The sequence below is a fragment of the Mchenga conophoros genome, linkage group LG18, assembly GCF_057382185.1.
Source record: "Mchenga conophoros isolate Kocher_MC1m ecotype Shallow Benthic linkage group LG18, M_conophoros_male_GT1.1, whole genome shotgun sequence".
NCBI lineage: Eukaryota > Metazoa > Chordata > Actinopteri > Cichliformes > Cichlidae > Mchenga > Mchenga conophoros.
The window spans coordinates 3421502-3446406 of NC_140543.1; the positions used below are offsets into that span (position 1 = coordinate 3421502).

The 24905-nt window shown below is 42.5% G+C and overlaps 4 protein-coding genes across 10 annotated transcripts in view; 1 reads left to right on the forward strand and 3 right to left on the reverse strand.

Moving 5' to 3' along the window:
• Positions 1 to 2225: 2225 nt before the first annotated feature.
• LOC146552906 (uncharacterized) lies at positions 2226 to 5216 on the reverse strand. Of its 2 annotated transcripts, none has more exons than XM_085254314.1 (4): positions 4769 to 5216; positions 3493 to 3590; positions 3331 to 3409; positions 2226 to 3170 (listed from the first exon to the last, which is right to left on the reverse strand). In XM_085254314.1, exons 1-4 carry the CDS (start codon positions 5058 to 5060, stop codon positions 2344 to 2346), a joined length of 1296 nt encoding a protein of 431 aa, XP_085110440.1. In that variant the 5' UTR covers positions 5061 to 5216; the 3' UTR covers positions 2226 to 2343. The 2 variants fall into 2 exon arrangements, with proteins under 2 accessions (XP_085110440.1, XP_085110439.1); XM_085254313.1 differs by having other exon boundaries at positions 3331 to 3412.
• An 896-nt stretch (positions 5217 to 6112) lies between these two features.
• On the reverse strand, positions 6113 to 13590 carry LOC146552907 (uncharacterized). The gene is made up of 3 exons (XM_085254302.1): positions 10766 to 13590; positions 9752 to 9812; positions 6113 to 8667 (listed from the first exon to the last, which is right to left on the reverse strand). Exons 1-3 carry the CDS (start codon positions 11117 to 11119, stop codon positions 7721 to 7723), a joined length of 1362 nt encoding a protein of 453 aa, XP_085110428.1. The 5' UTR covers positions 11120 to 13590; the 3' UTR covers positions 6113 to 7720.
• Positions 13591 to 13722: 132 nt separating this feature from the next.
• On the reverse strand, positions 13723 to 20056 carry LOC146552908 (uncharacterized). Of its 2 annotated transcripts, none has more exons than XM_085254304.1 (4): positions 19576 to 20056; positions 18298 to 18413; positions 17532 to 17658; positions 13723 to 15288 (listed from the first exon to the last, which is right to left on the reverse strand). In XM_085254304.1, the coding sequence occupies exons 1-4, from the start codon at positions 19835 to 19837 to the stop codon at positions 14450 to 14452; spliced, it is 1344 nt and encodes a 447-aa protein (XP_085110430.1). In that variant the 5' UTR covers positions 19838 to 20056; the 3' UTR covers positions 13723 to 14449. The 2 variants fall into 2 exon arrangements, with proteins under 2 accessions (XP_085110430.1, XP_085110431.1); XM_085254305.1 differs by having other exon boundaries at positions 17532 to 17855; positions 19576 to 19719.
• A 315-nt stretch (positions 20057 to 20371) lies between these two features.
• Positions 20372 to 24905, forward strand: part of dnaaf11 (dynein axonemal assembly factor 11) — a 31707-nt gene continuing 27173 nt past the window's right edge. The window contains exons 1-2 of one of the 5 annotated variants that reach the window (XM_085254296.1): positions 20372 to 20658; positions 21857 to 22024. In XM_085254296.1, the coding sequence (XP_085110422.1) occupies positions 20649 to 20658; positions 21857 to 22024 (178 nt within the window). In that variant the 5' untranslated portion in view covers positions 20372 to 20648. The remainder of the gene's footprint in view (positions 20659 to 21856; positions 22025 to 24905) is intronic. The other 4 variants (XM_085254294.1, XM_085254292.1, XM_085254293.1 and 1 more) reach the window with 4 other exon arrangements.

The following is a 24905-nucleotide window of genomic DNA, read 5'->3' on the forward strand; positions in this document are numbered from 1 at the left end:
AAGTAGAGGAAGGAAAAAGAAAATAAACCTGACTCAGTCTCTCCACTTTTGTCATGTTAAAACTGAGACGCCTAAAGGATCAAATTTCAAGTGATCAGAATAGTTTAAAACAAAAACAAAGCACTCTGATTTTAGCAGCTGCTTTTATTAAAAATGATAAAAAAGAAAAAGGAAGTTCGTTCACGTTTCTTCAGTTACACGTCAGTCACAATGAAACTCGATGTACAGTCATAAACATTTGTTACCTTCACACAACCACAGGCTAGTTTCACACATGAACGTTGTATAAAACACCTGCTACTGAAAAACCACAAGACTTGTGAAGGATTATTTTCGGTCCCTGCCCGGTGACACCATGACCAGTGAAATTTGAAACAGGAAGTAGAGGTTCTCTTCCACTTATTCTTATCAGAGGGTGGAGCCTATCCCAGCTGCCACAGAAAGCTCACCAACCTGACACGTAGCTAACACAGAGAACCATTGACATTCACAGCTATGGGCTCTTTAGATTCCCCCAATAACTGAACGTCTTTGGATTGTTGGGGGAAGCCACACAGAAAGCTCAGGTGTTGGAGCTGATCTCAGGATCTGTAGTCTCTTTAATCGCTCACATACAAGTTCAGGGAAAGACTATTGTTTACTTGGCCTGTTGTATCTAAACTTCACTCAACAGTCGGCGACCTCTGGTTGTCACATCGGCCCACATGGGCGGCAGTTTAGAGATGGAGGTGAGGAGCTCCACCTAGATCTACTGTTCCTACATCTGAGGAGGTTCAGGACACAATCGGCATGCCTCCTCGGCACCTCCCCTTGGAGGATTTCCAATCCCATATTGGTGACGATAGATCCAGAGGAAATCAGAAATGCACTTGATATTTATCCTGGGAGCGTCTCAGGAAGAGCTGGAAACCATTGCTGGAGAAACAGAAGTCTAGAAAAGTCTCAGGTGCCCTCCTGAGCTTGCTACCACTTCAACTTCAAATGAGACAGTGGGATGGATGTTTTCTTCAATGTAAATGTTTAATGGAAATTTTAAGATTTAGTTTAAACGAGTTCCCAGCCCAGACAGGAGGCTGTGGCGCCCACTTTGAATTCACTTGTTAAAACAGTTTTGAGTTTAAATCAAACACCACCATCCACTAAAAACGTTTCCCCTACACTTCAAAAGTCTTTTTCCCCTCATGGAAGTTTCATTGGCTGTTACCTTTTTCCATAGAGTTCAGTTCAGGATCTTTTGAGGAGTTCTTTCTCTGCAGATGTGACCACACTTCAGTATCCATCCTCTTTATCCAAACAGAGCTGTTAGCTTTGGATTTTGTGGATTTGCTTTGTTTTTACTGGCAAAGTGCAACAGCTCCTCGGGCTTTATTTGGGTTCAGCAACTTTACAAAGACTGAAACTACTGAAAGTACGATTACATTTTGGTTTTAGGTTAGTAAGCATGGACACAGTTAACTGAAGCCGAGTTTTAATTGAACATGACAACCTTGACGCCCAAGACAAATACCTGATGGACACAAAGCCCTTTCTTGCCTTCCTTCTGTTACCTGGGTCAAAGGTCAAAGTTTAGACAGAGAACCAGATGCCTCCAGCTCTTCTGGGGGGACACTGAGGATGTCCCCAGCCAACCTGCTGCTGCAAGGCTCTTAACAAAAAGACAGCACATTACACCAGTTTAATTCTCAGTATACTGGCTTCCAGTTCAAACTCGTAGTGCTGACTTCTAACGTTGTGACGCTGCTGCCGACATCTCCGGTCTTTTAGAACACCACGCTCCCTCTCGCAGCCTGAGATCATCTAATCAAAGGATGTTGGTAGTCCCACCAACACATTTAAAGACCACGGGAGTCAGATCTCAGAGCGGTGGCCCCCAGGATGTGGAGCGCTTTGCCTCCATCTTTACGTTGCCTTGATTGTATTTATTCTTTTAAACAGCAGCTAAAGACTCATTTATTTAGACTGGCTTTTAACTAGATTTGTGCTGTATGATCGATTGTGTTGTTTTATGTACATAGTTCTTACCTGGTGAAGAGTGCTATATAAAGTTATTATTAATATTAAGACCTAATCTGTCCAGGTGTCTCCTCACCTGGGAAGAAGACCAGACTAAGAGCGACTCCGAAGTCTGATTAAAACTGGAAGCAGTGGCTTGAAATCGAGCCGATCCCCGGCGGCCACACTGTCTGCTGCCATATGTTCCAATGAAACACGTGAAAACGTTTGCAGGTGATCCAAGAACATCTGTTTTGTGTTCAAACATACACGATACACATTTTTACAGTAGGTCACGTGTTTGTGAGACTACCTCACTGCAGATATCTGCAATGCCGCTTCTCCCAGCTGTCACTGCACGGCGCCAAACCGTTTCTCTCCTGCATGGAGAGTGATGTGGCGCCGCAGGTGGCTGCCTGATATGAATGTCTTGTTGCAGTACGAACACCTGAACTGTTTGCAGTCTGTGTGGACGGTCATGTGGACTTTCAGCGATCCCGACTGGGCAAAACGTTTGCCGCAGTGGACGCAGCCGTAGCGTTTCTCGCCCGTGTGGACGCTCTGGTGGCGTTTGAGGTTGCTGGAGTCTGAGAAGCGTTTACCGCAGAGCGCACAGACGAACGGTTTCTCGCCGGTGTGGACCCTCATGTGGGTTTTGAGGTTCTTGAGGCAGGCGAGCTTTTTCCCGCAGCAGTTACAGACGAACGACTTTCCCCCGCCATCCTCGCCTCTGTGGCTTGCCGCTCTGCTGATGGCATCCTGTCTCCACCCGCCCCTCCGGATGAAGGAGCGATGTTCTCCTGGCGTCTCCTTCCTAACAGGAAGCTCGTCTGCAGGCACCGCCCTCTGCTGGCTGCTCTGGAAACCTGCAGGTCGCTCTGCTGCAGACAGACTCACCTTGCTGTGCGGGAATGTGAAGCTGCCACCTGAATTGGACGCCGATGAGCAGCCGGCCTCCGCTCCCAGAGGATTTTGGGTGGTGTGGGAGCCATGCTGAAGCTGTGGCTCAAATATCAAACAGTCGTAACTGCTGGTTTCTGACCTCTGGGTGTTCTGGACAGAGGTGGAGGTAGAGCTGACTTCCCCGCTCGTCCACGAGATGCCACCATCGTTTGCTACTTCCTGTTTGATTGCAGCTTCTGCCTCCACCTGTCCCTCTTCATTATGACAGAAGCCTTCTGGAGATAAAAGGAAAGCAGAAAGAGTTTTAGCCTCTTACACAGCTTAAACTGGACACCATAGGGTTTAGATCTGTCCTGTATGAGCCAGCTACAAACTAAAAAGACTACACTGAGTCAAACAGGAAGAAAAAGGCTCTCTTCAGGTTCTTATACTTACTGTCCGGCTCAGGCTGGGACCAGGATACGCAGTCATCGTCCTCCACTTTGATCACAGCAGCTGTGGTAGCATCTGCAGGCTGCTGGAATTGGAGGAGAGAGGTTAAAAATGAAGAGTGAGGGAGGAAATCCTGCTAATGCTCCTCCCACCTTTTCTACTCACCGTACTCTGTGTGGTTTCCTGTCTCGGCTCTGCAGGTGAGTTGTGGTCTCTGCACTGAGGCATCGCCTGATTGGACACTCTGGACAAGACTACCTCACCTGCAGGAGGGGAGTGAGGACGGCGTTTAAAGTTCTGAATCATGTACAGCTGTAAATGTTATTTTTTTTCTGTGCATTGCTGCGATTTTATTGTCCTTTATGTCCTTTTTCTTCTGCAAATTGATCTACATCAGTTCTTTAAAAACCCTGGACAGTCTGAGGTGTTGGATGGATTAAAACAATGCGCCAGATGTGTTCTACTGGGTTTTGGGTCCAGCGAGCGTGGGACCAGTCAATGATATCAATTCCTTCATCTTCCAGGAAGCGCCTGCATACTCATCGCATGAGGCCGGGGATTGTCGTGCACCAGGAGGAACCCAGGACCCGCTACTTCAGTACAGGTTGTGACAGCGGGTCCAAGGATTGCATCCCGTTACCTAGCAGCAGTCAGGGTGCCGTTGGCTAGCCAGTAGACATCTGTGCATCCCTCAATGCCTCCCATCACTGACCTACCACCAAATTTTGGCACGATGTCTCCACACCTTTTCACGTCTATCATGTGTGCTCAGGGTGAGCCTGCCCTCGTTTGTGGAAAGCACAGGGCGCCAGCAGGGGATCTGCCAAATCAGGTATTCTATGGCTGATGCCAATCAAGCTTCACAGTGCTGGGCAATAAACACAGAAGAGGAACTCAGGCCCTCAGGCTACCCACGTAAGGTCTGCTTCGGATTGCTTGGTAAGAGACATTCACACTAGTGGCCTGCTGGCAGTTCTCATTCTGTTCCTCCTTACACAAAGGAGAAGATACTGGTTCTGCTGATGGTTTAAGGTTCCTACTGCCCTGTCCAGCTCTCCTAGAGTCTCCTTCATGCTCTTGAGACAGGGCTGGGAGACACACCAAAACTGCTGGCAATGGCACGTATTAATGTGCCAGTCTGGAGGTGTTTTACTTCCTGTGCAAACTCTGCAGGTAGGGCACGGGAATCGCCTCATACTATCAGAAGTGCTACTGACCTCTAAAACTAATGGAAAGAGTCAGAAAAATTAATAAACATAAAACATTTCTTTTTGTACTCTGTTGTTTATTTCATTGACACCAAAGCAGCTGGAAATGATTAACAACTGTTACCAAACTGACCGCATCAATTAATCGAGTTCATGCTGCACTCTGGTCAAAAAGTTTTCCTTTCGTTTTTACAGTGTAGTTGCTGTGAATTTAGAAGTTAACGGTCGGTTACCTGTCGCGGTCGCGTTCCTCTTCAGTTCGGCTCGTGCGCGGCCGCTCGCGTGGAGCACCGCGCTGCCGCTGGCGGTAACCGCGGCTCGCAGTGCGGTCGCTCGGGCGGCCCGCAGCTCCATGAGGCGCAGTTTCCTCCGCAGCACCTCATTTTCTTTGCGACTCCGCGAGATCTCCAGCTGCAACACCGAGTAGCCGCTGTCCACGAGCTCGCAGATCTCCGCCACGGCCGTGTTGGCCAGCACCTCCATGATGGAGGCGAGCTGCGCGTGGAAGGTGGCCGCGGGGGACATTGTCCAATCCAGCGCGTGCGTGTATCTGAAGCAGAACAATCCACACCGCGGGCTCGAGGCAGGACCTTAGACTCCACCGTTAGCTTACCTGAATGTAGCCGCTCACCTGATGTGCGCTCTCCGATACAGACCAGGAAGTGATGGCGGGGGCTGGAATTAATCCACAGTGCGCATGTGCAAAGTATCCTTTTACTGTTTCAAGCAAATTTCAGGTATGAAAACGTCCCAATAACTCCTCGTTTGATTGTCCTTCTTAGGGAGATGAAACCTGTATCAACTCACGTTTATATTTCATTTTAACATTTATTTTATTTGTTGTTTTTGTGAGTCTCTTGTTCGTTATAAAAAGAAGGAAAAAAAAAAGAAATATATGATGTTTTTCTACCAGAGCCTTTTTGCTCCGGTACCCCCGTCCCCATTTTAATAAGCGTGTCTAACCATCAAATGCAAATGAATATAGTAATTATTTAAGAGTAAAAGCTATATTAAACAAATACATGTGTGAAAATGTGATTTTAAAAACAAGCTTTTCCGTATAAAATCACAAAATCAAACCAAATCAACCAGTAGTCTAATTTCCTGCTCACTGATAAAGCCATAAATATTGCCAATATTTAGTCCTACAAATTGTTTTTCCAAAGAAGAAGGAAAAAACAAAACAAGCGATAACGAGGTTCTCAAGCCAGAAATGGTTAGTACTGAGAAGTTCTCTGGATTTAAAAACCTAAATATACTTTGTTTAAAAATTAGTTTTAATGTGAGAAAATTAAGTCAGACTTTGAAGAAATGACACGTTGTGTATTGTGTTGCAGAGATATCGACTCAAACTGAACTGTACTTTCATGTGGCATCACTTTGTACCTCAACATTGTGCCTGAAGCCAGTGAACTTTTATTTAACCAGGTAATGAAATCATATTCTTATTTACAATGACAGTCTGGAAAAACCACACAAACATTGCACCTGGTTGTGAAGGCTTTTGATAGTTTCTGCAAATCCTGATCTACATTGAACAAACGAATTATTATTTACACATGAAATAAGATGCAAAACACTTTTTAACCATTTTATTACCCAAACATTAGACAAACTGTCATTCAACATAAACCGTATCAACAATACTTTCTGTGAAACAACTTCCAATATGTGCAGTAGACTTTGTAACAGCACAGCTTTTAACTGATGAACATGATGCTCTTATTTTAGCTAAAAAGCCTAAAAATGTGTGTAACAGCTTCCTGGAACCTTTTTCTTTTGTCCAACAAACGCAGAAATGTTAACAAGAAAACAGAAAATTATGAACTTAGAAACCCTAAACATCATAAGTGTTTAAATTATTCAGAATGAGACGTTTTTTATCTGTTTGGGTGTTGCTGCACGTGCAGATGTAGCTACATGTCAACAGATTTGCTTGGTAATACTATTGATTCATGTAAACACATTAATCAATACAAACCTGGCTTATGGATGAGCACATGTAACGTGTCTTATGATTCTTGTTAGAAAGGTTTCTTTCTGTGTCGCTCACGTGTCCTGTTCATGTCTGTTAAAATAACTCAAATTGTCAGTATTTAAGGTAAAAGGAGCTGAACATAGTGATGTGGTAACAATTTAAGCAGCTTTTAGGGTTAACAAAAAAAAAAAAAAAAAGTATTTCGGAGTAAATTTCAGAGTACAAGGAAAAATTGCAGTTCCTCTGATGTCCACCGGAGGCTACTTCAGGTGGACATCAGGCTGCAGTTACCGTAGCAGCTGTAAACATGTTTTGATGTTTACAGGCTGCTATGGTAACTGCTACAAATATGGTTCTAGTCTCTTTTGACAGTTTGAAGACTAAGAGCAGCATGGGGGGGTGAAATATTTCAAATCTGTTAAGGCTTTAAGTTAAGGACGAGGACAGTGTTACAAGATGGATGTAGCTGACGTGACTTCACCTGTTCATAGAGTCGTCTAGCAGACTCATGTCCTGGATAATTTTTAGAATGATCCAAATTTAGAAAACTAACTAGGGTTCATTGAAAATGAGCGACTGGGCCTATAAGTCATTAGGGATGTCTTTACAGAGGTCAGGTCACAGGGCAGTTTCCACACAGACTTCTACAGGACCAGGCAGCTACCGCCCCCTGGTGGCATCTTAAAAATGCAGGTTAAGGCACTTCTGCATTAGCTGATAACTTTGCACGCTACCCTATAATCTAAATATGGTCACTTCTAGTTTCAAAAAGCGGAGCCTGTAGTGATGGCACAGTGTCCATGGTCCATCTTTTATATACAGTCCCAGTACCATCACGGCCAATTCATGTCTGTAGCGACTGCCAGGCTTTTTCTTATGCACAAGAGACGTCACCCGAAATAAAGACAACAGGGCTGATATAAATAAAATATCTTAACTGGTTTTTACAGGCAGTTTTTAGAGATAAGATGCATCAGATTCAGTAGCTGAACGACATGTGGGCCAATCACAGAGTGACACAGACACGTGAAGCACGTTAGATAAACTATGGACAGATTTGATCTCTTATGTTTTGAGATGTTAGAGTGAAAGAATAAAAGATGATAAATTTAAGTAATAATTTAAGTTATAAAAATAGTCATATTAGCTGATGGATGCAGCTCGAGCACAAAATAAATGTTTTTTAAATGTTCGTAAAAACCAGCATTTAGGGGTCGCTCGGGACGTTTGGGTGACACTTCTTCATGTGCAACTTGAGGCTATATTTGACGATGAAGCTCCGGGAGCAGAGCCTGCACGCGTACGGCCGCTCGCCCGTGTGAACGCTCAGGTGCGACTTCAGGTGAGCCGACTGGGTGAACTTCTTGCCGCACTGCTCACAGCTGAACGGCCTCTCGCCCGTGTGGATGCGCATGTGGACCTCCAGGTTCTGCGACGTGGCGTACGTCTTGTTGCAGAGGGAGCACGCGAAACGCTTCCCTCTGCCTCCTGCGCTCGGCTGCCCGTTGCAGAGCTGCGGCCGCCCTGCCTGGTCCCTGTATAGGGCAAAGTTCATGACATCACCGCCGTCTTCGTACTCGAAGGCAGAGCTGCTGGCTTCGGACAGCTGGCAGTCTGTGGGGGTCGAGCCGGAGACGCTGAGCACCTTCAGTCCAAAGGCGTCGCCATCCGTGTTTCCGTCTTGGTGAAACGCAGTAAAAGTAATTTGACCCTTTGACTGTTTGGGCCACCCTGGGTCGACAGTCAGATCGAGGTCTGCTTGGTTTGACGGAGACTCGATCAGAGCGCCGCTGCTAAAATAAACCGGCCTGTTGGCGTTCGAAGGAACCAGCGAGCACTCCTGAACCAGATGAATGTCGGGGTCCATCTGTGACGAGTACGACCCAGCAGATTCGCCAGGTTCCATCTCGACCTCGTCGTCAAGCTGCTCGGAACCCTCCGGCTCACGATCGGGAGAGTCCAGAGTGTAGACGGACACGGTCTTCTGCGTCCCTGCTGTCAGGTCGGATGTTTTCTGTGCCAGCTGCTCAGACGATGACCTATTCTCGGACTCCAAGCTTTCACGCCAGCGCCGCTTTGTGCGCCGGCTGATGGGAGTTGACGTGATGCCCTCTCTGGCTGCAGGCGCCACCCCATCAGCTGTTAACTTAGTACCTAAGAAATTACATAAAAGAAAGAAAGAATCATTAAAGTTTTCATGATAAGATTCAATGCTGTGAAATGTTGAGCATCAGAACAACACGTTCTCATCCCAAAACCTAACATACAACAATATGTTACGCTTTCGGAAACATGAGAACTGTTTGGAATGAATCTACACATGTACACTTTTTTTTACTTTCTCATCATGAATCACTTTAGAAAACACCATCTAACAAGATTAAGGTTGTGGTTAGGTTTAGGGCTGGAATACACGGCTGGAACGTGTGTTACCACCGGGAGCTTCATTCTGTTGGATTGGATCCACAATCCGACACGTATCACAGGAACGCTCCTATGGGACACCTCGGGACAAATTGTCGGTATGCTACACGTTGGGAATGAGAACGATCTCATCAGGACAAATTAGATGAATATCAGCTGTGGATGATGAGCCCGGAGTATTCTTGATGTTGTTGATGATGTGCCGTTTTTCTTTTTTTTGTAAGTATTATTTATTTTTCTAATTTAATGATTTTTCTCCCTGAGAATGACATTTTTATTTTTAGAAAGTTAAGAAATCACTCATGCCTTAACTTACAAAGAAAGACTCCCATCCTCGTTCTCACAGTGCCAAATCCAGCTCATTAATCTAACACTGATATCAGAGCAGTGCATGGTGTAAACTGATACATGTCATACATTTTAAAGGAGACACAGGAAAATGAAAGGAGAGAAAGAAGTGGAGTGACCACATGTCACTCCTTAATTCTTTTTTTCCTAATAGAGCATTATAGAAACCCGTAGCCATGACGACTACACTCAGCTTTTATTTAGAATAGAGATGGTTGGTAATTTATTGATGTGTTTCTTTACTAATGATTGTTTGTTCCCTGTGGTGCGTTCAGAGTCGAGTGCAGCAGATTTTTTATTACTTTGGAATTCGATTTTGAAGTTTGGGTGTAAATAGCCGTAATGCTACAGCTCTGCAGAAAGTTTCTGTTTTTTTCTCTCTGTTTTAAATCGTTCTGGAGCATGAACACAACCTTAATCATTGTTAATAAACACACAAAAGATTTGCTGCAGGTCGTTTACTCACCTTCCTCAAAGACGTCGTTACTGTCCGAGTCCTCATCTTTAATCAGCACCACTTCTGGAAGCTGCAGACGCCACAGAACACAAAAAACAACGTTAAAAGGAGACGATTAAAATACTGTTTTTATAGAAACACAAACTAAAGAAGAATAAATGTTTCTGGACTCCTGATTGGCTGACTTATCATTGAAATTAATTTAAACTTCAGTATCTCATATCTTCAGTTAACGATCATGCTCTCTCTCAAACTGCCCTCAGGTTTCTAAAACAAAACCAGCTTCAGGCCTGATGACAAAACAAACACATCAGGCTGCACTGAGCATGTGCAGAGATAAGACCATTTTCTCCTTTTGTTTGGAAAAGAAAATTTGATGGCATAAACCTGTTTGTAAAAGTGAAATTAAATCTGAGGAAAACGATTCTGTACTGAGTAACTGTAAGGATGAACTCGAGGTTTATACATTTTGGTTTTAATTCAAGTGAAATAAATGAAAACTTTTAAACTAGTTTTAACTTTAAATTATTTCCAAAACTATTCTGATTATTACTGCAGTAATTAATAACTATCAGATTTGATAAATTAGCCTCATTTCAGAGAATTTTCAGATCTTGGGCGATTTAAAAAGGCCACACGTTGTAAATATCTTCCATTTATTGTCAGATTAGATAAAACATTGAGTTAAATATTTAAGCATTGGCACACAATATCAATAAATTAAACGATCATCTGAATTGTTTTGAATACTGATTGCAGATTGATTCAGTTCATTTTATTAGTCATTATTGTTTATAACAAATACATATATTTGTGATTACATACACGTGTTTCTATTAGAAAGTTTCCGGGACATTTCTTAGGTAATTATGTCATTCAGACAAAATGTTATTTATTCCGTTTTGTGAGCTGACTGTATTACACTTCCGGCTCCAACCTGCGGTTGTTATCATTGTTATTGTTGCTCTCTGATGTCGGCCTGTTCCCGGGCTTCAGGTTGATTCAGACCGGCGGAGTGCTCACCTCCTCCCGCACCGCTCCAGCCGCGGCTCCTCGTCCGTCACCTTCCCGCTGCTGCTGCGTTGTTCCCGACTGCTGCGTAGCCTCCGCCGCCGGTGAGACCTCCGGTCCCTCCGCATCCGCAGCCTCCCCTCCTCCTCCTCCTCCCCCGCTGCTCCCCCGGACCACGATTGACTCGATGAGGTGTAGCTTCTTCTTCAGGTCCTCGTTCTCCTTGTGGCTCCGGGTGATCTCCAGTTGCAGCACCGCATAGCCTTCATCCACCACCTCGCAGATCTCCGCCACCGCCGCTTTGGTCAGCGCGGCCATGATGACGGAGAGCTGCTCGTGGAGAGCTTTGCTGCTTAAACCGGACATCCCGACGAACCAACGGAATCCGAACCCGAACCGGACCACACGGAGCCGCAAGGTGGGCGCAATGGAGCCGCGAGCGGAACCTGTTTGGACTTTCAACCGTCGGCAAGAGAAAAAAGAGAAAACGGTTCCTGCAACACTTCACTTCCGGAACAACACCGCTGCCTTCAGAATAAGAGCCTGTTGTTATCCACAGAACTACATTAAGAACACCGTCAGTGAGCGACTGCTAACGGCAAGAAAACAGAACAGAGCATGCGTAATTAAACAGCGCTAAGAGTTTAATGTAAAAATAGGAAAAAAGTGCGTTTTCAGGCGGTTAAAATAGTACAAGTGAAAAGGTTTAAATAAATAAGAAAAAACTGTCTATAATGGTAACTATGAAAAGTGCAGATTAAATAAAATAATAAAACCATTATTTGTAATAATAATAATAATGTAATTGTAATAATGTAAAGCTAAGTCGGTAGGAAAAGGAAAATATATAATAGACTTATTAAAAAAATCAGATAGTAAATTGGACAAAATCATCATCAAAACATTAAAAAAATAGATAAAATTCTTTTGAAATAACAAAAATGTAAAATGACACTGACACAAACTCATAAAAATAGAATAACTAACTATAAATATAAAGATTCAAAGTAAAACTGGAAAATGTATGAACTCAAACTATAAGATCTAATAGAAGAGGCTGGATTTTAATAATCTTTCATTTATTGTACCATTCCTTTCTTTCTTATACTTTATTCAATTATCTTAGTTTGTTGTGCTTTTGTATTAATATTTTAGTCTTTAGACATGTTCATGAAGACTCTGCTTTTCATCCAAGAGGCCTCTTCAGTTCTAAGATAACTGGCTGTGTTTCCCGGGTGTTTAACCCCTCGTCGGTTCCCTGCCGTTCAAGGTTTCCCTGAGGGTGACCTGTTGAGCGTCCACCCTACCATCATGCTGAGGTCACCTGAGGCAAGATGTGAGCGCGGGTTGATGATTCAGCTGTACAGCTGCATTTAAAGGAGGAAGCCAGCGTTCACATTTTGCAGTTTGAGAGAGGAGTGAAGGAGGTCAAGTGTCCACTGTGATCCACCATCACTGAACGGGATTGGTCGCTTAGGACATCGGCTCTCAGGACACGACAAGCATTTCCTCAGGTGACCTCAACAGCTCAGGACTCCGAGTGTATTTGGGCTGACCCTATCCTCAGTGGCTGAGAACCTACAGACGTATTTATATTGTTTATCATTTTGTTATTTTTCACTTGTGTAAATATGAGAAAGAATAGAAGCCAATTAAGATTCAAGTAAATGCAATATAAATAGAACAGGACTGTAAACATAAACAAACTGATATTCTGTTTGCTGTTCAGATCCTTGAAGCATTTTGAAAACTAATGATAATTATTAGTTTTATTATTATTCACTGTGTGAATAATTTAAAGACAGATTCTGGTTGTTTTTATTAGAAACTGCAGGCTGAGCTGTGGAGCTGTCAGTTTGAACGGAGAGCACGGTTCAGACTCCAAACACACAACAAAGACAAGACGCTGCCTGAGGAAACGCTGTCCTCTGATTGGCTGCCAGGTGTCGCATCAAAAAGCAGAACTCCAGGTGTGTTAACCTGCAGGTAAATCAAGGATCGTTTAGTTTTCCTAAAGTAATGAAGACAAAATTAAATCACAATGAAATGATTTATTTGACCTTTTACTTACATTTATCTCAATTTTGACTTTTTAATGTTTTTATTAAATGTTTGTAATATTCTTAACATTATTTACTGTTTCATTTCTCAGCTTCATTTTGGTTTTATCGTTTTTAATGGTGAAATTCTTCACTTTTAACATCTCATCATTTTCATCTAATGTAAATGTGTCATTATATTTTTTAAACTATCTTTTGATTTACTTTTTAATCTCATCATGCTTTTACGTAATACTCACATCTTATTTTGAAAAACAGAATTTTTATGTTTTCACTTTTTAAAAAAAGAATTTTCTCATTATTTTATCATCTTTAATTTATTCTCAATTTCAAAACAATCTTTTACAAAGTTTCATAATTTAGACATTTTAAGACAAATAATGATAACTTTGTAGTTTTTTTATGTTAAACTGAACTTTTTTCTTGTCATAATTTTGACATTTTTCTCTAATATTTAATGTTCTCAGAATCTAGAATTGAAAGTTTTTCTCACATTTCAGATGCTTTTTGCATAATTTTGACATCTTATAATTGAACTTCTTTTCTGTGCTCACATTGACTTTTAATATTCTTATAATTTATACTTTATACATATTTTTATAACTGGAAATAATAAGTTTTTCTAGTCTCACTGACCCCTCAAAGCACTTGAAAATTGAATTATTTTCTAATTTTAACACATTATTATACATTATAAACTTATATTAAGTTATGAGATCAGACTGAGAATTCCTAATCGATCGACTGAACTAAACAGCAACTGTATTTTTGTGGTTCTTTCTCTGATGGATCTTTTTTATGTCCACCTTAAAACACAGTCGTTAACAGATGACCATCACGTCCAAAATATGAATTTTCTTGCTTCCCTCAGATTTTGCACCTGAAACACGAGCAAAGCAAAGAAAATGATCAATGTGAGAGCGCACACTTTTATTTCCAGATATACGCCAAACAAAAAATATTCACATGCTCCATCCAAACGCCGGTTTCTTCAGTTTTTGAGCTTGAAAACAATCAAAGGGAACCTGGAAACAGGGCCGTGTTTGTTTGTAAGAAATGAAGGATCGGGTCAGGTCAGAGGGCCTCATTTAATACAGAGGCAGATGGTTACAAACAGGTAAGGCCTGAAAGACAACAGCAGTCAGAGCTACTGATCAGGTCTGTTCACCGAGCAGCCACGACATTAGAACCAGCTCGTGCTGCCACAGGTGCAGCGGGTGGAGGTCCTCAGTGTTTTGTTGGTTTTGTGGAACTTTAAGAAGAGTTTGCAGACAGAAGTGGACGACGACAGAGTGAAGAAGCAGGTATGAAGTGGATAAGTTAGATTTTGACGGTGACTGATCCACAGTGAACAGTTCCAGGGTTTCTCCAGTGTTTCCTTTGTTTTTACTCTTTTGCTTGGCTCCTCCCATGTTGTTCCTCCACCTTCAGGCTGGTCAGATGGCAACAATTATTCTCGTTTCTAGAAATGTGCTGCGAGCTGAACATCCACTGTAATCCGACCGCACACGATGTTATTTATTCAGGGAAGCCTGTTAGGAGTGTTTAATGTTTTGGCTGATCAGTGGATATAAAATCAGTTTCCAATCAAATGTCTTAGAACTGAGTAACAGCAGCGAGTTCTCTGGTAACCAGGTTAAAAGGCCGCGACCGCCTGCTCGCCTTGATGGTGCTTCTGCTGGTGGATCCTCAGGTTCTGCTTCCCGGCGAATCTCTTCCCGCAGTGCTCGCAGGCGAACGGCCGCTCCCCGGTGTGCACGCTCTGGTGCGTCTTTAGGTGACCCGACTGTGTGAAGCGCTTCCCGCACTGAGCGCAGCTGTACGGCCGCTCACCGGTGTGGACGCGCACGTGCGTCTCCAGACTCCGGGAGGACGTGAAGCACTTGCCGCAGTAGCTGCAGACGAAGCGGCGGTCCCTGCTGTAGCGGTTGAGCTCTAGAGCGTCCAGCCTGGAGCCACCAAGCGCCAGCGCCAAAGGGAAACCGCCGGCATTTAAGTCAGACTGTTTGTCCATGAGCGTGGGACGCTGGTCCGGTTTCAGGTACGGCCGGTGAGGGACGGGCACCATGCTCGGCAGGCCCTGATTGGTCCATGATGAGCACAGATCTAGCTCTGAGTCAAAGGGCAGTGAACTGATCAGGGAGACGCCACGCTTCAGCTCCGAGGTCCCGGGCAGCGAGGCCGGACTTCCTCCTGACTCAAGCAGGAACGACTTCCTGCTGTGAGCCACAGACACAACGCGGTCTTCCGACTCGGACGCCAAGTCAAACACGATGTCCGAGGAGCAGCTTTCGACGCCCCCTGCGGGCCGCGGGGAACCGGGCGTGCTGCGGGACTCGTGATGCGCGAGTTGCTCTGAGACCGCGTTATTATTCTGGTCCCACGGCCGAAGGTCGGTGCAGGTTGTGTTTGAGATCCTCAACCGAGACGCGCCCTGCTCACTGTCCTCCGTCTCTGACGTCGGCACCTCGGTCCCTGCAGACACACAGAGGAAAACTGAAGTTCAAACGGAGCAGGTCAGGAATCTCTTCTTCCTCTTTTATTGTGATTTTGTTTTTTAATGTGACAGAAACAAAAACAGCTGTTTTTCCTGCACGTGCTCTACCACATGCTTTTATTTTGAAATTATACTTTCTCATGTATTATTACCACAGATAGTTTAAAGCCTGAGGGCTTCAGCTTGACTGCAAAAAAACAAGAGGTGATGAGGAGGGGCGGGTCTGACGGTGGAATCATGCTCATTGGCTAATAACTTGTGACTGACAGGTTACAGATCATTTTGAAACATGACCAAGATTTTTAAAACTTTTTTTTTTTTTATTCAGAATGAGCCAAAATGAGAGAGCACATAAACTCAGCTGCAAGATGCTTACAGAGGTCAGAGTTGTTTTCTTCAACAGCACCAGAAATCTTGTTGCAACCACATCTATCGCCACCTGGTGGCCTTCAGACAGAACGCAAGTTTAAGGCGCTTCCATACTGACCTTATTTTTTATGTTCTATACCAGGGCTCGGCAACCTGCGGCTCTTTAGTCCTTACAGTGCGGCTGCGCGTGGTTTGGGAAAATAAATTAGAAGTATTTAGCTGAAGTGTGTTTTATTTATGTTAGTTCTTTGTTAACTTGTAGTTCTAAATTGGAAGATTATTGTGATATTGAAATATAAAAATAAAATTATATTCTATTATTTTTTTCATCACTCAAAATAAGCATCACACTCGCGGAAGCCGATATACCCACCGAAACGCCGTGCATTTATCGAGACTTTCAACCCCAGGTAGGCCAATTATGGATCTTGGATCCACATTATGTCAGCAGCTGTTCTCCACCGTGAACTATGTTAAAAACAAACAGCGCTCACGCCTCACAGACGACAGCTTACAGTTCTGCGTAAAGATGAAAGTGACTTCGTACAGCCCCGATCTGCAGACGCTGTGCGCAGAGGTTCAGGAGCAGAAGTCCCGTTGTAAACATATCACGGCAGACCCGACGATGTTTGCATGAACACGCTTTTCAGCATCTCTTTATTGACCACTTTACACACACGGTTGCTGTACGCACACAGACGGCTGCAGCTTTGCAGCTCACAGCCCGACACACACCAACACAACAGCAGAGACGTTAAGGCGGCGAGGCGTGATTGCGGGTGCCGCTCAGGTGCGTCCGCCTCCCCTGCAGCGGCGCTGCAGACCACGCCCCGCTGCACACATTAACCAGGTAAAATACATATTTAGGCAGAATTTTGCAAATATCTATTTTTCCTTTTTTAGCAGCATAGTGCTTTTTTTTCCAATTATTTTTTAAAAGTCAGGCCAAGGTATGAGGATAGCGGCTCACAACAGTTTTTGTTTGCTGGATCATTTTAGTTCAGCTTTCCTTTTGTTATATTTCTTTAAGAGTTCAAAATGTATTAATTACATAAATAACATGTAATTTTCTCTGTAGCACTTCATGGATTTCATAAGCAGCACACCTTAGTTGTTCACACAAAGCACAAAGGTAAAAAACAGTATATACAGTGTTATCTTCATTTTAGATGTCACAAAGTATTTGCGGCTCCCAGAGTTTCCGTTTGGGTGGAAATCGGGTCCACGTGGCTCTTTGGGTGTTAAAGGTTGCTGACCCCTGTTCTATACAGTCTGTGGCTGTTACTTAATACGCATATTTAAATTTCTAATTATTTAATTTATTTCATTTTCTGATCATTTTTAAATTTAGAATTTATTTAATCTACTTGTGTTTAATTTTTTTCAGCTGTAAAACAGGAATTCCCCAACTTTAGGATAAATAAAGTATATTTTATCCTTGAGGTAAAATAAATACATAAATGAAGTCTTGAAAAACAAATGAAAAAATAATTACAATTTTATTTTTCATTCATCAGAGGAAAAAAATCCCATCCATTTACTGCTGGCCTGTCCCCTCGCTCTTATTTTGAAAGTTTAAATTGAGTGGACTGCAGTTGGTTTGATCTGATTTTGTTTCTGCTGCTTTTATTTGGTGGAACTTTGCTGCTAGTTTAAAATATTCACTTATTGATTGTTTTTTTTTTACTGTAAGGATTTAACACGTGAGTTTTAGCATTTTTAAAGAAGGAACTCTGTGATTGTTGCTCTTAAATAATAATGCAATTAAACTAAATCAATAGACACACTTAACATCCACACAGTGTTTCTGTGCCTCCACCTGGAATTAAATACATTTTGCTGGCTTGCTCACCGTCCTCACTGATAAGCAGCTCATCTGTTGTAGCGAGGTCAGATTCAGCTTCCTCTTTTGGTGTTTCCTCTTTTATCAGAACAACATCCTGTTCGTTTGTCTCCTCTGCAGCTGCTGTCGAACCGTCCTGACAGTTAGAAAAAGCAGAGCTGTAGTAAATGTTTGTGACAGTGACACATCTTCTGCTGTTTAGAGGAAAAAAGTCAGCGCTGTGCAGAAAACCGGCCTTCTGTCCGGAGATGTTCTTCCTGCTGTTTTGTCTTTGATGTCTCAGGGAGACGTTGTTTCCTCGTCCTCGGTCTGCTTCCTCTGATTCAGGGAGACCTGCTAAGTGTGGCCTGATTACGATGAAAGCTTTTTAGCGACTTTTCACATTCATGAAAAAAAGTTTTTTCTCTAAATATCCAAACTCATTCCATTTTCATCTTTTTTATCAAAATCTGTGCAAACTTTATTACACTTTAGACCTTTTCATTATTTTTTGGATTATTTATTTTAGAGGAAAACTTTAGTGCAGCTGATCAAACGTGGAGCTGACGTCATTTAGTTCAGCCGTTTGTTTTCAAATCATTCAGAGGGAAACAGAAAGCTTCACTGAGCTTGCTGCTAAGATTTAAATTCTAATTTGATTAAAAAAACGACACTACGAGGCAAAAACGTTTCTGAAAATTAAAAAGGAAGCCCCTCCTCGTGTTGCACATTAACATCACATCGTTATTTGACTGTGATCGGGTCTGCTCAGAGCTGATGTGGTGGGAAATCTCACCTCTGCGTTTGCAGGACTCGCCTCCGCTGTCACCTCCAGCACCGCGACACGTCCACATCGTCTGAGGTTTGACGCCTTCGGCTGTTTGGCGCTGACTCCAGCGGGCGAGGCATGATCTGAGAGAATTTTAAAAAACGCCACAAACACAAAAAAAGGTCTTTAAGTGAGTCAGGAGACCGAGAAACACAAAACACAGGATCCACTCCTGTCTCCGTTTTGTGCTGATTTTAAAACTGTGAGGAATTTAAAACTTTAAAGGTTTTAAAGTCACATGACTGTGATTGAATGCTGCATCTTTCAGACCAAATATTGCACATGCACAGAACTTAAACTTAATTAATCTTTTTAAGGGATTTGAATGAGACAGCGGCTCTGTAGTTATTTATTTAATATGATGAAATATTCTTTATTTATCACAGGAGCTGGGAACTTCTTCTAACAAAGCAGCTAAAATGTTAAACAACAGTGGAAAAGATCAATAAATCACAAATATGACAAAACAATAACAAAAAGAAGCTCAATTAAATAAAAGATGAAATAAAAGAGGTCAATAACTGAAAAAAAATACAGTAAAAAAGTGAACAAACATATTTCACACTGTTTTTATAACATCTTTTATACTGGTTTATAACTGGTTCTATACTGGTCTAATTGGTTTTATAAGGCTTTATAACTGTTTATACAGGTTTCATACTAGGTTTAACTGGTTTTATTCTGGGTTTATAATGGGTTTATAACTGGTCAGCTGCTGGTTGAATCGTCAAACAGCAGCCCCCCAAATGCCAACTCCCACCTTAGCCCCCCAAATATCAAAGTCAGTAATTTTGGTAGCGTTAAAAATAAAGTCGTTTAATGAAATCCACCTTTAAATCTCAAGATCTTTTCTGTTTTTCTAGTTATCACTCGTATTTTCTGCGTCTTTATACCATCTCTTTATTTCGGCTGATTGAAGCAGCTGGAAAGTTTGGTTCATTCAAAGTGGGACTGGTAAACGCATTACCAGTGCTTGGTTTACAGTGAAAACACCCGAATAAAGTGTACACTGAGTGCAGTCCTGACTTTGATTCATAAGCCGAATTCATACATGACTATTGGAAAATATCATGCGGAGACAAAAGTGTCTGAATCTTTGACAGGGCAGTGAAAAAACGCCTTTTAAACTGTTTTTCAATGGAGCTTGGTTCACGTCGCTCTGAAACGCGCTGTGAGCCTAGACACAGGAAGTCTCGCGCTCGAAACATCACTGACCTGCAGATGACCGAAAGCCTGAAAACTCACCCGGGGTGAAATCCAGCAGCCTCTCGCAGCCCTCCTCCTCCTCCAGCACGGCGGCGCTGCCCCGGTGACCCCGGGCGATGATGGACTCAATGAGCTCCAGTTTCCTCCGCAGCGCCTCGTTCTCCTTGTGACTGCGGGTGATCTCCAGCCGCAGCACCGCGTAGCTGTCGTCCACCAGCTCGCAGATCTCCGCCACCGCTGCTTTGGTCAGCGCCTCCATGATGGACGTCAGCTGAGAGTGAAACCCCGTATAGCTCGTCATGTTCAGCCACCGAGAAACGACACCAGCCGCCGAACCGCGAATTAAATCGACATTAACAAACACTGTGGACTCAGCAGAGGAGCGACGGCCCGCCCGTTTTCACGCTAAGAAAGGGTTTGTTTGTTTTTTCAAACCCGGTGAAAAATAGGATGGATGCTGCGGAGCACCGACCGTTTTTGTTTGGAGTGGATCCGTAGTCTCTTTAGCAACTTCCGCCAGAACTTTCAAAATAAAAGATCAAGATCTAGCCTCGCTAGGTTCAAGTATACATCATAAATACCAATTTCCGCTTAAATATATTACCTTTGATACAATTGTTGGATTCCTTTTCGTATTTTTAGATAATCTTTTTATTTAAATATACTTAATGTATATTTGTGTCTTTAAATATTTTAAATGTTCCAGTTTTAACAATATACATATGTCTTTGTACTACGGTTAGATATCAACTGAAGTTGAACATAGTGCTGTAAATCATCACAGCCTTACTTTACCCAAGTAAGTAATTAACAACACGGTTTTTTTTTTAGTTACAGTCGAAGAGCCTAGCAAAATGCCTCTTCAGATAATTAAAGTAACCACACTTCAAAATTAAACAGCAGCACACATCTGAAAAGATCTCAGCATTCCTATTCGTGAATATCCGCGCCTCTGTCGTGACAGTCTTAAAGTCAGCATAGGGCAATTTCAAAAAGCACCGTCAACAATGTAACTTCATTTAGTCCGTGTGGAGTGGTGCATTTTACCACAGCACTCGAACGCAGCAGCTGCTGTTTGGTTTCCATGGCAACGGTTGGCCACAGATAGGACGATGGTTTACAGTAAGTGAAAGAAATAGAGGCAAAAATACACCATTTGTTGTTTCAATGTTCATAACTGACAGTATAACCGATTTTGTGGCCTGTCCGTGAACTTTTGTTGTTTTAAAACCCGCTTTGAACCGGTTTGTGCCCGGTATGAACTCACGGGACGGTCATGGCGGTGAAATTCAAGTTAGCATGTTGTTAGAAAACGTATTTAGTATTTCCAGTGTTAGTCTGTGTTAGTAAAAACAGTTCAGTTCTCTGAATGATTCAAAATATATATTCATATGTCTGTCAGCAGTTCGAGTATTTGTATACCGTGATAGTTTGAAGACACTTAAAGGATACTAGAAATATATTTCAGAATGAAAGTGAGTTTTTTAATTATGTTCTGGGTTTCTCAAACATCACAGGTGTATGTTTACAGGGAACTAGAGCGGGTATCAAGATTGTAATACTGGGTTTAAAGTTGATTTGGTTGCAGCTTAAATGTGTTTTTTTAACCCTGAAAGTTTCTGATGAATCTAAAAAAAAATTTAGATTTTTTTTTAAATGAAAAAGTCCCAAATTTCAGCCCACTCTTACGTACTCTAAGGGCCTGTCAATCGTTAAATATCCATAACTCGAAGTTAAATCTTTGAATAAATTTATTATACAAAAATCAGTGGATTTTTCTTTCCAGATTTTATATGAAAAGCCCCAAACTCCTCTTTACTTTGCCTACATTGCTAAATTAAATATAGTGTTATTTTATGGTGCTAAAAATAAGAAGTTTATTTATGTGGGACAGGATTGCTCTGAGTTTTCGTGTTTTAAAAAGTACTATAAGTCACGTGACTTAACAGGCACGCTTTAACTCAACTTGAATTTATGAAAACAGAATTCTGTTTTTGTACATTTAAGCTTTGAACACTTTTTTGGCCATGAAAGTAAAGACATCCTAATTATTAAAAAAACGGACTATTTCAGGTCATCAGGATCCTGTTTTTAACCGACTTAAAACCATGTTTAACAACACACATGACTATTTAGTTTTATTTTTCTAATTAGCATCTACTATAAATTAGTATTGATTGAATAAATTGTGATTAGAGATTGAGTGAAGCAGGTTAAACCAGGCTGCAGCATTGATTCTCCCCAACTCCTGCTGACCTGCTGAGAAGACGTTTTTATTAGAAACGGATTCAGATGAAGTTCAAAGGAAAATCTGTTTCAGTCACAGAGGATTTGATCCGCCGGCGCGCCGAGCACAATGAGTGTGAGATCTTCTCACTGGAGGAAGTTTCTCTGCATCAGCAGGACATCGAGAGGATCGAACACCTCGACAGGTGGTGCAAGGAGCTGAGGATCCTCTACCTGCAGAACAACCTCATCCCCAGGATCGGTGAGACGGGCCTCAGTGTGGGTAGAACCCTTTGAAGGAAGAAATGACTGCATTTTAGTGTTGGCTTGGTTTATTTACTGAAATATCACCAGTTATTATGAAAGTGAGGTCATGAGAACAGTTGTGGTATTTATGTTTGGGCCACTACTACTTGGGCTGAGTTTAGCTCTTACAGGTCCAGAGTGTGTCCTCACAACAGAGGACACACTCTGGACCTGGTCATCACCCATGGGCTGTCCACCAGCGTGTCCTCTGTTGTTGACTTGGCTGTCTCTGACCACTACTGTGTGTTTTTTAACATCACCGGTTTTATTCAGCGGGAGACCTCGGTGCGAACTGTGAGGATGCGCTATCTAACCTCTGAAGTGGCTGCAAATTTTACCAGGGTTTTAGACGTATGCCCCCTGTGATTTTACCTGCACCCTGCGATTTGATTTTTAGTTATTTCAACAGCAAACTGAAGAAAAGCCTTGACTCCGTTGCTCCACTCACCACCAAAAAGATTAACGTAAAACATGTATCACCCTGGAGAAACGAAGAAGTCAAAAAACTCAAAAGAAATTGCAGGGCAGCAGAAAGGAGGTGGAGGAAAAATAAAAATGCTATCAACCATCAAATATTTTGCTAGCAACTTAAAATGTACAATAATACATTAAGGAACTCAAGAAATTCATACTTCGCCAAAATAATCAGTAAAAACAAAAATAATCCCAAGGTCCTCTTTTCCACCATAGATCATTTATTTAACCCTGATTTTTAACAGCTCCCAAAGAACCCCCACAGACTCGCTCTGTGAGCAGTTTGCAGACCACTTCAGGGGAAAGATCAGCGCCATCAGATCTGATATTTTATCTAATCGCCATATGATTGTAAACACATCTGAGGGCTCGATTGTACCTGAGGAGACACTGGACAGCTTTGTCCTGGTTAATGCTGAGAACCTTCAGAAGGTTTTCTCCACAGTGAGACCCACCACATGTCTTTTAGATCCAATCCCCTCTTTACTTTTTAAAACACTTTATGGATTTTTTGAGGCTGAGCTTTTATACATGATGAATTGCTCTCTTCAGTTGGGTGTCTTCCCTGCTGCCTTTAAAACGGCGGTGGTGAGGCCCCTTCTGAAGAAGAGCAATTTGGATTGTAATGATTTTAATAACTACAGACCTGTATCCAACTTACCATTTTTAAGTAAAATCTTAGAAAAACTTGTTTTTACTCAGATTACTGATTTTCTCAATGATAGACAGATCCTGGAGATATTCCAGTCTGGATTTAGGGTGAACCACAGCACAGAGACGGCTCTCCTAAAGGTTTTAAATGATCTTAGATGTAACTGGGACTCCCAAAAGCTCTCAGTCCTGGTGCTACTGGATCTAAGCGCAGCCTTTGATACAGTAGACCACGCTATTCTTTTAAACAGACTGAAATACATGGTGGGCCTCTCTGGTGCTGTACACAACTGGTTCACTTCATCTCTCTGACAGAACTTTTATGGTGAGTATGGATACATGCTCCTCTAAGATCCATAGAATGACATGTGGTGTGCCTCAAGGGTCGGTTCTAGGCCCTGTACTTTTTAATTTGTATATGCTCCCTCTCGGCAGTGTCATCAGGAGGCATGGAGTGAACTTCCACAGTTACGCTGATGACACGCAGCTGTACATCTCCGTGTCTCCTCATGACACCAGACCAATGGATGCCCTTTTTAACTGTATCTTAGATATACGATCTTGGATGGCAGAAAACTTTTTACAGCTTAACCAGGACAAAACTGAAGTTTTAATTGTCGGTCCTGAGGCTCAGAGAGAGAAACTCTTGTCTAAATTAGAGGCATTTTCACTATGTCCTTCGCTACAAGTGAAAAACCTGGGTGTTATTTTTGACTCTGAGCTTGGTTTTATCCCACATGTTAAACATGTAACCAAAATTGGATTTTATCATCTAAAAAATATAGCCAGAGTCCGCCCTATTCTCTCTCGGGCCAACACGGAGATGCTGATGCATGCTTTTATTACCAGTAGCATTGATTACTGTAATGCCCTGCTCTCTGGTCTTCCTAAGAAGAATATTTCAACTTTACAACTTTTGCAAAACTCTGCAGCTCGTGTGCTGACGAAGACCAGAGGGCGGGCCCACATTACACCGGTTTTAGAATCGCTGCACTGGCTCCCCGTGTGTTTCAGGATCGATTTTAAAGTTCTTTTATTGGTTTTTAAATGTCTTAATGGTCTTGGGCCTTCTTATCTCTCAGATCTGCTTTTACCATACGAACCCTCGCGGACCCTGAGGTCCTCTGGTACTGGCCTTTTGATTGTCCCTAAAGTCAGGACACATACTCACGGAGAGGCAGCGTTTCAGTGGTATGGTCCTCGTCTGTGGAACAGCCTGCCGGAGGAGCTCAGGGCCGCAGAGAACGTACATGTTTTTAAGAACAGGCTCAAGACCACCTTTTTAATTTAGCTTTTACTTAGCGTTTATTTATTTTATGCTTATTTATTCTATCCTGTTATTCTATTATTAATTTAGACTTTACCTAATATTTATTGATTTTATTCTTATTCATTTTTTAATCTTCTTACTCTATTTATATTTATATTTATATTGTATCCTGTTCTTATTTATTTTATCATTTTACCCTGTATATATCCTATTGTGTCATATCTCCAGTGTTTCCTCAGAGGGCGCTCTCTGCACCGGGGCTGTGATCGACTGTGGCTGCTGGGTCTCTGGGGGTCCTCTCAGCCTGGCTGGGGGGCTCCTTGGCCTCCCTCCTGCTGTGTGCCCAGCCTGGAGGCTGCGGTCTGTGACCGGCTCCCGGTGCAGACGGCTCCCTGTTATAGTGTTTCATCACTTGGCTCATGCGAGCCCAGCCCAATTTTTA

Bases quoted from the DNA above. Each gene is read 5' to 3' on its own strand.
- LOC146552906 (XM_085254313.1), bottom strand. From the start codon at position 5,060: ATGTCCCCCGCGGCCACCTTCCACGCGCAGCTCGCCTCCATCATGGAG. The intron at 3,591-4,768 runs GTAACCGACCGT...CCCCTCCTGCAG, and splicing joins GAGGAACGCGACCGCGACAG to GTGAGGTAGTCTTGTCCAGA. The intron at 3,413-3,492 runs GTGAGTAGAAAA...CTCCAATTCCAG, and splicing joins AGGAAACCACACAGAGTACG to CAGCCTGCAGATGCTACCAC.
- LOC146552907 (XM_085254302.1), bottom strand. From the start codon at position 11,119: ATGTCCGGTTTAAGCAGCAAAGCTCTCCACGAGCAGCTCTCCGTCATC. The intron at 9,813-10,765 runs GTGAGCACTCCG...TGGCGTCTGCAG, and splicing joins CTGGAGCGGTGCGGGAGGAG to CTTCCAGAAGTGGTGCTGAT. The intron at 8,668-9,751 runs GTGAGTAAACGA...GTAATTTCTTAG, and splicing joins TAACGACGTCTTTGAGGAAG to GTACTAAGTTAACAGCTGAT.
- LOC146552908 (XM_085254304.1), bottom strand. From the start codon at position 19,837: ATGACGAGCTATACGGGGTTTCACTCTCAGCTGACGTCCATCATGGAG. The intron at 18,414-19,575 runs GTGAGTTTTCAG...AAATTCTCTCAG, and splicing joins GCTGCTGGATTTCACCCCGG to ATCATGCCTCGCCCGCTGGA. The intron at 17,659-18,297 runs GTGAGATTTCCC...TCTAACTGTCAG, and splicing joins CGAGTCCTGCAAACGCAGAG to GACGGTTCGACAGCAGCTGC.